The sequence below is a fragment of the Lissotriton helveticus genome, chromosome 8, assembly GCF_964261635.1.
Source record: "Lissotriton helveticus chromosome 8, aLisHel1.1, whole genome shotgun sequence".
Classification (NCBI taxonomy): domain Eukaryota; kingdom Metazoa; phylum Chordata; class Amphibia; order Caudata; family Salamandridae; genus Lissotriton; species Lissotriton helveticus.
In genome coordinates, this window is record NC_136069.1 from 427396864 (window position 1) to 427409186 (window position 12323).

The window sequence follows — 12323 nt, forward strand, 5'->3', positions numbered from 1 at the left end:
GCATCATCCAAGCCCATTGGGAGACAAAGTCCAAATCTGGACTGCACCCTTCAGATAAACAGTAGGTTGCCTATGCATGTCCACAACACCCAAGGTGAAGTCAAGCATACACTGGTAAAAAGGCTTTCCAATGCCAATATATTCCAAAGGGTCAAAAGGCACAATGAAAGGAGCCTCTTTTTCACCACATATATATTTATATGTGCACACACACACACACACACAGTTATAAGTTTACATATGTATATGAGCATATATCGGCGTGGAGGTAACCACTATAGTTATAGATAGGGTTACCAAAGAAAGGGATTTCTCATAATTTTCTCCCTTAATAACTTTGCACCCATTTGACGAAATCTTCATAAAAGTTTTCAGACCTATTGCACCTGTTACATTGGTAAATGATTGAAAGTTTGGTGGTGTTTGGGTAAGGGGGTGTAAAGAAAGCAGGGTAGTCCCAAAACATACTTGCACTCCAATGCATTTTACATAGGCTTTTGTATTTCACATCCCGGCAAAACAGAATGGAGTGTATTGACATTTCTCAGCCACGTACATTAGACAATCTAGAGGATTCTTTTTGCTACTGCAATTGATGTTATGACGGTATAAGGTGCAAAAGGTTAGTGTTCTGTGTTGCACAGTACTTGTAAAGGTGTCAAGGAAGCCCAAATAATAAACTAGACTTCATATGTAAAGATTCAGATTTACTACATGAACAACTGAAAGACCCATTTATGGTCATATGTTAATGGAAACCTACAGCCCTGCCAAGTACCACATAGCAGGGGTTAGAATAACACATTTTAGTGCGGGTGTCTGCATCACTGCACTAGCATGCATTAGTCTAACATTTACAAAGCACCTCAACACTGTGGTGGTGATACTTGGCAGGACTGGCAAAGTCAAGGCTCTGAGCATCACACCTGGCATGCTCTAGGGGTTAAGAAGAGTCTGACACAAAGAAGGCCCTTGGTAATCTGAATAGCTGTGCTAGGGATGGTAGGAGGGGCCTGAAAGTGGCAACGTGTTTCTGACATTGTTACAGAACAGGTGGCTGTTCTATATTATAGTGGACTGGACTAGCACCCCAAAACAGTGGATTGGCATTGCTGCTTTAGAAGTTAAATAGAAAATTATAGGTACATGCAGAAGATGTGCATAGCGTGCATTTCAGTTGTCATCTATGCAAGGTGCAGTAAATGTTATGCTGTCGCTATATTTACAGTGGACTGGACTCGCATCCCAAAACGTACCCACTTATAACACTGGCATTGGATTATATGGTCAATAAAATGTTTTCTTATCAGATTCCCAGACCCAGACCCAGACCCATCACCCAATGGACACCGAGAATTTATCTAGCCAATCCCTTGACAACGTTTTTTTCCGGCCAATCTAAGGTTATTACACTTCCCCAGCATCACTAATAGAATGTTTCTTGCAAGTATATCTGTGTATCGAAGGTCTGACCCAGCTTTCCGTCGCAATTACAGGACCGAAAATGTACCTAAAAGTAGTTGACACAGACAACAGAGTTTAGTCCTCGATAATACTGGTTACGGAAACCAGAATGAATTACTTTGAATGAATGACTTACTTGCAGAGCTCAACGGCTACTCATAAGAGTATCCCGGGCTACCACATGAAAACATGTTGGAATAGATGGAGGTTACTGGAAGGAGAGATGCGTTTTCAAGGATTTGCGAAAGGCAGATTCACTGTTCAAGTTCCTGAGCTGCTCTGGAAGGAGATTCCGTATTTTGGCAGAGTACCAGAAAAAGCACCACCACCACTCTTTTAAAACGAGGGGCCAGTATCAAATGTACTCTACTAGACAGCAGGCTCTCGTTAGGCTGGCACTCCTGGATTCATTTATTCAAATAATGAGGCCCAGTGTTATGAAAAGCCAGATGTACAGCCATTAGTGATTTGAAAGTAATCCTTTTGCTAACGGTTAGCCAGTGAAGTTTGTTGAGAAAAGGTGAAGTAGGGGTACTTTTTCAGAGATTAAAAAGCAGACGCACTGCAGTGTTTTGGACTATCTGAAAGCGGCGAATCAGGTAAGCAGGTAGCCCGATGTACGAGGCATTCGCGGAGTCCAGTCTTAACAGACTCGTGGCTCAGCGTACAGTTTTACCAGCCTCTCTAGGAAGAAGAGGTAAACATTTTCTTAGGGCTCAAACGATCCATTTACAATTTTTGGCAACTGAATGGATCTGGGCTTTAAAGGAGAGCTCATCGTCAAATATTAGTCGCTGCCTGTGTTGGCGGGAGGTGGGTAATGAGTTTGGTATGTTTATCGCAAGGCCAAGAGCCAGACCAGGTAAGGGTTGGACCCTAGAAGAAAAATTTCAGTTTTGTCCAAGTTACATTGTAGCTCATTATCCCTGAGCCATCCTAAGACTGCTCTCATACAGTCAGAGAAAATCTCCTTGCTGAAGTCTGAGTCGCCCTCGTAGGAAAATGCTAAAAGTGTATCATCAGCATAGACTGATGATAGTAATGCCGAATGATTCCAACAAGGCTTCAAGCGAAGACATGCAAGTATTAAATAATATAGGACTCTGTGCGAAGCCCTGGGGAACACAACATTTTGGGCTTTAGCCTCAGAGAAATGCGGCCTAGTCCAGACTGATTGTTTCTGGCCTCTAAGAAAGAGGTCAACCTCTCTAAGGCCAGTCCACCGATACCAATATTAGACAGTTGGTACAAAACAGCGTTGTGGGAGAAAGTATCAAATGCTGCCAACAGGTCTAATAGGATAAGAGTGGAATTCTGGCCTTTATCCAAGAAGGATAGTTTTAGAGTATCAGATATTTACAGCAGAGTGATTTCGTGTGCCATGTGTGAAATCAGGGATATGGATGAGATCTGATCGAAGTTCAGAATTTAAACAACACTGACGTGGGCGCAGACGTTATAAAAGTACTCGTCTGCTGAGGAAGGTTATTTAGTACTGTGTGTAAAGGTTTAAAGTTCATTTTAAGAAGCCTCATCGAGCCACGTGGATTAACTGGCCAAGTTATACATTCTTGGTGACCGTGCACCACTCAAAAGACAAAGTTTAGATCCTGCATAGAACCACTCCCAAAACAGTCAGCAATGTTAAAAGCTCTTTAATGGGAGTCTCAAATTTGAGCTGCCCAACACTACAGATTTGTACATTGCATTTCTAATTATTACCCAGCCTCCTCGGAGCCAGATTAATAGGACCTGGTCTACGTGCTTCCTTGTACCGCTCCAAGGCCTCCATCTCCTTTCTGGCAACTAAAAGAAGAGAAAGCAACAAATAAGTTAGGCAGGAGCTCCGAAAAAATAAAATAAAAACACACATGCAAGCGGAAAATAGGAAAGTTAAGGATGAAAATAATTCATGAGAAGAATAATTCCAAAGTACAGGGTGACAAGGTAAGCAAACAATAACATATAACCTGTGGTAAATTGTATAAAGGCATGACCACATATACGGTATTTAAATATATGCATTTGATAAAGCAGCTGATCATTTTGGAACTCTGTGCAGTGGCCCTTCCTCCCTACCTTCCCCGTCTGGTACAGATGATCATTGCAATTAGCTTAACCTGCTGCGTCTGCCCAGCTTAACATGAACACATGTAAACTAGATATCAGAACCCTCTGCTAGTCCAATGTGCCCTATCAACCCTGCACATCGAACGCAAGTCAATTAAGCAGTTTCAAAGTGGGCATATACAAAGGATCCAAGCGACACAGACTATGTGCTGCACATCTACCCTCTTTCCATGCAGTTTTAGTCCATGTGGACAGATTTCAGGTGTTTCTACAAGGACTGGAAGGGTCAATAGCTTTCTACCCTGAAACCTATGGACTGTGCCAGTGCCTTTTGGCTCCTAGATTGGAGCTGTATGTGCAATCGTTGAAGCCATCTTTTCATGCTTTTCCTCGTATTTGAAGAAGCTCATTTCAAAGATGGCCACCAAGGATGAACAAGAATCCAAACACTCAGCCATTTTATCTGGATCCAACAGAAATCATGGCCAAAGATGTGTAATCCATGGAGTCTACTTAAAAAACAACAAAGTATAATCCGGCGGCCTGATATCCACCACCATTAAGGATTACAAGTGTGCAGACAGGCCGGTGGATATACAAGGCCACTACCTCGCCTCCTATCAAACATCACTGAGGCCGAAACATGATGGGAGTAGCAAATCCAGTCGTGCCTGAGGCAACAGAGTTCCCAGGAGGAGAAAGCAAAAAGGAGGTAAAGTGCTGAAGTACAGTGTCAGAGGAGTGTCTCCAGTAGCAACAGCATGCCCAGAGGAATGGGAGATTGAGCTGCTGCAGTGCAGACCGGTTCCATGAGAATGGGTCTGACATTGGCCCAGGTAGAGAAAAGCTAGGAGGAGAATGTGCCCACCTAATCAGTAGTCCTCCATACCCCTGAACCAGGTAAAGAACGTGAGGAAGAAAGCTGGGAGAAGAAAAAAGATGGTCCGGTGATCGTCCTGGACTAAACCACAAAGAATAAAGGCCACCCTCTTTGAGAGGGGATGGATGACAAAAGATGGGATGGGGGGATGCAGGGAGATAAAAAAAAAAAAAAAAAGAGCGGCATCGAAGAGGAAAGCCAAATCAGCAGGTAATTAAGATTTCTGAAGCCGGACGATAATATAGGGATACCGCACTGATAAGAAGAATATAATTACCTGAGAAGAAACAACACAAAGGATCAATAATCCGGTTGTATACAGAATCAACAGACGGCATCAAAGATCCAAATAGACTAGGTTCAGGCATATCCAGGAAAGCTCGACAGGCTAACGAATAATCAGCACTAATTCCGGGGACATGTGTGGTATTGCGAGAAAGATTCTAGGACGCTGCAGCAGACCGTGACTCTGGACTCTACATCCTGTGAACAGGGGTGGACCAGAAGAGGACGATAGAAATGCACACTGCATAGAAGGCAGAGGATGATGGAAGGAAACTACCATCATGACTAGTAACATGTGATTAGTTGGAGAGAATAAAGAACACAATTGCAAATGATAATCTGAGTGCATTCGTTTAGTCAAGGTCCGGATTGGTGGAACACATGACAATATGTTGGCCTTCACATGAAGGCTATGGCAACAAACGCATTATGTAACACATTACTAGAGTGGAACCGACCAACTTAACCTCTTAACACCGGTGAGGTGATCATCACAGCATTCTTAATCATGTAGCCACCCATAATTTGGCAGACAGAGGAAGTTACCTGCTGAACCGAATTCAGACAATATCACTTCATAATCAACAGAGAGGCGGGGACAGGTATGATGGGCCCTGAAAAGGTAACTCCTTTTGTAGTGCTGCCTCAACGCAGAATAATGAAACAATAACCCCTCACGCAAAAAAGTTTCAATGGCGGTGCAGGAATCCCAGAGTGCACAGGAGCTTAAGAGTAATATTGTTGCCCTTGATCTCACTTTGCTAAGATCAGGTCTCAGAAAAGTCTTGGAACTGTAGAAAACTCAGCAAGAGAACATGCCTCAGTTATTAAAAGTGCTCGTGCCAGATATGCAACGAAGTAATAACTGAGTGGAGGGTTGCTCATGAAAGAATAATATTCTTCTAGAAAGTGGACCACAAAAAAGCAGAACGGCCCTCCATTGAACAATTTGTAGAGACTGGTTCTAGATCACATTAAGCCCAAAGGAGTGTCCAAGCTGTTCACATCTGAAAGCCTAAAAGAATGTCCAAGCTGATCACAACTGAAATGGCTCACAGGGCTACAGGCCCTCTACCTAAACTAGTTGCAGGCCCTAGCGCAATTACCCAGGTTCTTAACTTTAAAGATCTGGATGCAAACCTTAGAGCATCCAGAACAAAGAGACCGATACAATTTAAGAATACCCAGATTCTGCTATTCCCAGCCTTTACATAAGCAGTACAAACCAAATGTAGCTTCTTTTGATGTAAAAAAGCAGGAGATGTGTAAAAGAAATATGAAATATATGAGGACATTCCTATGCAAGATGCGCTGTCTTCTGGAAGGAATATCCAGTTGTTACCGAAACCCAGAAGTAGTCTAAAGTCAACTGGATGGATGACCAAAAGTAGGAGGATGAAGACAAACATCATCATCACTAAAACAAAAAAATGAATCAACAATGGTGAGAAAGATAATGTAAGAGTGACTTGGAAAATATGGTGGAGGCTAGACCTCAGAGATGAACACAAATAAATGGGATGACAGAAGAATAACTTCAAAGTACCGTTTGACAGAAAAACCAAATACAAATGGGCTTGAACAAGGGGGAAAGAACATCTTCACAGCACAGAGAACAGGATAATAAACATATTGTGGAGTGTAAGAAGACATCCATGGAGATTCCTCATGAGATGCGGTCACGTTTGAGGTACACAAGGTAGCGATTGCCTTGGCTTGAGAGAATAGAGGCAAATTAGCAGAGACGACAGAGGTAACAAAAGGTGTTTATCTCAATATCCATGTAACTCTGCTTTCTCCCTGGGCAGGGGGGGAAAAGAACTTCAAAACTGTTCTTTGTTCTAAGAATAGAGGCAAGCCAGTCGAAGTTAACAAGTAGAGAATTCTGGGGCAGCATGTGCCTCGAGCTTTGGAAGTTAGAGGGTCAGGTATTTAAAGTCCTTCAAATGAGGTAGTAGGTGGGGGACTCAAGGGATATTTCTATTTTAGGGGTCAGGAATACTGGAAAGAGCAACATAAGAATTCAAATTCATTGAGACCACATAGTATGTTTGCGAGTAGAGTCACGTGTAGATAAATGGCCAAGAAACAAGAGATGTGTATATTACGTGACGTGTTTATTAACTGGGACTCAAACTTAAAGGAGGTGGGAGTCACAATCTTTTGGCAGAAACAACCCAGACAAGGTACTCCTTCAAGAGATGCATCTGGTTTCTAATAACAAAGTTTATGAGATGGGATAGATACAAGGGCCCGATACATTCAGGATTGCCCCCAGGTTTAAAGAGGTCGCCAATATAACCCATAAATCCTTTCCAATGACAGCCCTCCATACTACCTAACGGGACTACTCTGAAGCAATTGGTGGAGAATGGAAAAAGATCACGATAATCTCAGCATATTTACCCCCAGTCCTGCAAACTAAAATATTAGAGCAGATGGAGAAATTAATCATAACACCACCTGAGACACTAGTAATCATTTAGAGGAGCTGCAAATTAACAATGCACAATAATATAAACAGGCACACCCCCAGGAGACACCAATGAAAAAGATGAGCCTCGTGATTGACTTCTCAAACATTTAGATAAATTCACATCCGGAGGAAAGACAATTTTCTTATATTATGAAAGCTAGGGGCTCCTACTGCAGACTAGATTAAATCCTGGCCACCCAAAACCCAAAGTTCGAAATTTATACAGAGAATAACATATTTGCCAAGCAGCATATCTGACCACTCATTCATGGAAACCAATTTAGCAGCCTCCACATGGAGATAACCTGTGCAATAAGTCATCTGTTACGACTATATGCAACTTAAAATTTAGAGATTCACACAAATTATTTGTCACAGATTTGCACATCAAAAAAACTTCTACAGCTTAAGCATTCTAGTTGAACCCCTCAACATATACTTTAGGGACCAAAGAGGAGGGACAGTTACCCCTAGATCTAAATAAAGCCATAATAATACTTATCCTCATGCAAGGTAAACCTCCAGGTGAATGTTCCATATAGAGACCTATCTCATTGCAGAATATGGAGATTAAAATCCTAGCAAAGGTCTCGTACAAACACTTGTATACAATCATACATAAGTTGAACCACTTAGATCAGTGACAGTTTATGCTGTACAGAGCATATTATACCAATTATGGTACCTATTCAGTTACCCGCTGTCGGCAAACAAGATGCAACAAGAACCAGCTACACTCCCATTAGATTGCTGAAAAGGCATTCAATTCACTTAAATGGTTCTTTCTGGCAATATTGCAACATATGGAATTTTGGCACCAAGTTTTCAGGGCTCTCCCTTCTTTATACTAAACTATTAGCCAGAGGTTGGGTGAACGGTTTAAGATCAGAACAGTTTCCCATGTGGAGAGATGTGAGGCAGGGTTGACCCCTCTCAGTGCTTTTATTTGCGTTGACCAAGAACCTTTGGAAAGCTGGATAAGGAAGGACACCCTTCTATGGGGACTAAGATGGACCCCACCCCCCAATTGAGTGGCCCTAGTTTCACTGTATGCAGACAGACTGCTATCAAACATGGTAGACCCCAGGCACTCCTTTTCCAAGAGTGCTGACAATAATAAGAAGGTGTGGGTAATATTCCAGCTTTTGTATCAATGGTTCGAAATCGATTATTTTCCCACGGACAGATTGGCACACACCTAATTATATCTGCAAAACACATGTGCCACAAAGCAGTTGTCAGAACAGGTGGGAAGTCCCAAAAGTTCTCTCTTGGCTTTAGTAGAATGTTTACTTGAAAAACCCTCTTGCAGCCATTTTTTCTATAATCCATGGACAAGTGCTCAGCCCCCAGGTCCTCTATAACCCTTCCAACAAACACTAGATGAATAAGGGAAAGGGAGCACTCTACAAAGAGACAGCACTCCATGCACCAAGCGATCCCAATGTCTGAATAAAGACGCTAACTGCTGGTACTTTGGTGTTCAGACTGGTTACTTCCTAGAAGGGAGTTTACAGCAATGGTGATAACAATAGGGTACACACTTTAAATGAAGAAATACGAACTGGATGCCTCACCAGTGTCTTTATTATCATCAGACTACGTCAGCAGTGGAGAAAGGAGAAACAGAAAGAAGCGGGGCACTTCTAAGAGCGTCTAGAAAGAACGCTGAGACCAGGGAATACATTTGGCTTTGGCTGATTTACATTAAACAAAAGTCTCTATAGCCCAAGCTTGGGAAGAGAACTGGCAGCTGATAACAGGACCCACTAGTACCAACAAATTTCAAGTTATACAATGTTAATAAAGAGTTTTTCGACAATTTTTTTTATATTAAAACATTTCCATTTAATATATTTCATAAAAAAACACATTCAATGCATACGAGTGCCATTACAATAAAACATTAAAAACTGTGGTAATTCACAGCATCAATTTAGTTGTACTTCCCACTTTTTGATGCATTGGATACTTGCTTTGGCCGGTGGTTTTCTAATTCACCATCTGTAAAGATGTAGTCGGCCTCCCTGCTCCTCACGTAAGTGGCGCGAAGCGGGAGACGTACGTGAGGAGCAGGGAGGCCGACTACATCTTTACAGATGGTGAATTAGAAAACCACCGGCCAAAGCAAGTATCCAATGCATCAAAAAGTGGGAAGTACAACCACGGTTGGATCTGCAATGTGAACCTATATGGTTAGCTATTTGATTTTAATGTCAAAATAATCGGTGGCTCCTCTGTACACAAAGAACCCGAAAAATTGTAATATAAAGCTACATACCACCGCATCAAATGAAGATATAGACAATCGATAATTACAAGACCAAAAGAGGGAAAGGGAATATACTATTCTGCTCTTTTAAGGTGGAACTGTCCAGAAGCAGTAGGACTAAGACAAGTGCAAGGTCTTTTTCAGCCTCAAAAAATATTCCAGGCTTGCCAGAGATGAAAACCTTAGGCGAAAGCAGATACTCGCATTGAGAGAACTGTCCTGAAGGTGGTATTGCAACATACCGAAACGCTGCGTCGACTTTTTGTTTCTTTCAAGTGTTCCCTTAGATAAAAAATTTTTTTTAATTAATGCTGTGAATTACCACAGTTTTTAATGTTTTATTGTAATGGCACTCATATGCATTGAATGTGTTTTTTTATGAAATATATTAAATGGAAATGTTTTAATATAAAAAACTTTTTGTCGAAAAACTCTTTATTAACATTGTATAACTTGAAATTTGTTGGTACTAGTGGGTCCTGTTATCAGCTGCCAGTTCTCTTCCCAAGCTTGGGCTCTAGGGACTTTTGTTTATTTTTCAAACTATTTCTCCTTGTCCCTTGATGGATTTTTAAGGAGACCTCCTTTTGTTTGTATACATGATTTACATTAACACCTCACAGGGCTACCCGACGCTGCATACCAGGCTAAGGAACAAAAAAAGTTGTCCTTCTTTAAACAACTTAACATCTTGTTTACACAACTTCTCCTTGGCTTCACTGCTACAGCCTGCATCATGCAACCCTACTGAGCATCTCAGCTCCCATGGACAGGACACCTTCTCCAGTCTACTCTTCTCTGCAGACTACAAACTCAAACAGCAGCCTTGAAGGCTCTAGGCACTGCTCTCAAAGTTGGTTGCACCTTTCACAGTCTGGTTGGATATTGTTTTATTTTCAGTTTTTTTGTCCAACTTGTTTTCTTTTCCTCAAATTTAGTTTCTTTAGTTCCCTACTGCGTAATTTAGCAACACGATTTTCTGGATTTTGGAATCTAAAGAGCTTTTGGAACTTTAAGGAAACCCATGAACTTTACAAGAGAGGAACCACAGGAAGAAGATAAAAAAAAAAAAAAAACAGGAAAAGGGACCCCACCAGTCCCAAATCGACAAATGGCTGCCTGAGGAGGTCACTGTTGTAGTCTGTATAACAAGAGATGTAGTCTAGTGAGGCTGTCCTGCTTGCAGGCATATGAAGAAAGGAGAACAGCAGATGTCAAGAGAGGATAAATGAACCTTTTCTTATATGCGGCACAGAAGAAAAAAGAGGTAAGTGTTGGTTTGTGTTTCAAATTAGACAAGTGTTGTGAACTATGGTGTAGAATGTTTTCCTGCCCCAAAGTCTACCCAGGACACTTTCTCTAGAACAGCAGCTGGTGGCAAGCCCCTACACACACAGGGAGATAAATGCAGTGCTTAATTTGAGCCAGTGAGTTCCGGTGCTTGGCACTTAATTGTCAACACCGGCGCTTGAGACGGTCTGCCACATGGGGTCGCTGTCTGGCTAACTTATAGATGGCCACAACAATAGGTAATGTATCAAATCAATATTTATTCAAAATGACTTACCTACCATCCAAGCCCTTATTATAGCTTTGGCGGCCTGAAATAGTCCGAACTGTCACTCTTGTAGGTGTGTGATGGTTATTTGTTGTGTTGTTACTATCATTAGCAGCATATCAGGGGCAATATAAGGTGCAAGCTGCAGTGGCCTCTTGACAAGAGCCCTGGCACTTATGTTTACAAATTAAGCACTGGGTAATTGACATACAGATTAAACCTGCAGTGGCAACATTTGAAAGGGCAGAGTTTTATCCTGCATTTTTCAGCAGCTCGCTTGTGGTGAAGTGGTAACTACAGTTTTACCTGCATACCGATTAAGACGAACATGTTGGTACTATGAAACATCATTTGAGGTACTGTATCGATTTGGGTATGATGCCCACAGGCATGTTCAAGTAGTTTGAAATACCAATATTTTTCAAATTACTGTGTTTTCATAAGCGCATGTGTGAAGACTTGCACTTGTTTTTTTAAGGACCATATTGTAATTGTATTTATGTAGTGCTTACTACCCGTGCCAATGTGTTGAAGTGCTTTTCTAGGGAAATAAAAGTTGTTAATTGGAGCGGTGGACATGTGAATCTGTTGGACTGAATAAAGGGGTGATAGAAGAGGGGAGAGTCTAGAAAGTGTTATTTGGGAGATCATATTAGTTAAATGAGGTTTGGGAGGAGTCAGAGTGGAGGCAGAGGCTATATTGAAAGAGGTATAGGATGAAACAGAGTAGTGAATTGGAGAGAACTGAAGGTTTTTCCCTAATGTGTGTGTAAAGTAATAAATATATAGATGCATAACTACATATAAAGGTGTACATGCCTATGGAAAATAATAGAGGTAAAAAGTTGTTTTATATTATGCCTCAAATGTACAAGTATGGTTCAATATTTTGAACATCAGACTTTCAAGTGCTGCTGTACATAAAGCCAATTTATTTTCATTTATTTTGTTTGGTCATTTTATTGATATTTTTCACCACTATTCCAATAGTGGAACACTTTGATACAAATATTACAATATTATGATCATATTGACACATTGTGATTGGTAAAATAAAATAAAAACAGAGACCCATAAGCATATAACCAAATAACATATGTAAACTATGTAGTGGCCTATATACATGTTTTTTGCAGACCTAAAGGATATTTACATCTTTTTGAACCATAAGTAGTATATGTATTTGTACAAAAAAGGTTCATATCTAACTACATACAAATAATCAAATTATACAAATTATAAATTAAACACAAATGTACAGCATATGCTTGTGTATGGTGGTCATGTAGAAAAGATCCAATCCTTTGAGTAGTCTTCT

At 41.0% G+C, this 12323-nt stretch overlaps 1 protein-coding gene across 2 annotated transcripts in view; it reads right to left on the reverse strand.

Annotated features, from left to right (window-relative positions):
• The window catches only part of EPSTI1 (epithelial stromal interaction 1), a 319077-nt gene that overhangs the window by 82532 nt on the left and 224222 nt on the right, over positions 1 to 12323 (reverse strand). For both annotated transcript variants that reach the window (XM_078657290.1, XM_078657289.1), the window contains exon 3: positions 3187 to 3270. In XM_078657290.1, coding sequence (XP_078513416.1) covers positions 3187 to 3270 — 84 coding nt within the window. The remainder of the gene's footprint in view (positions 1 to 3186; positions 3271 to 12323) is intronic.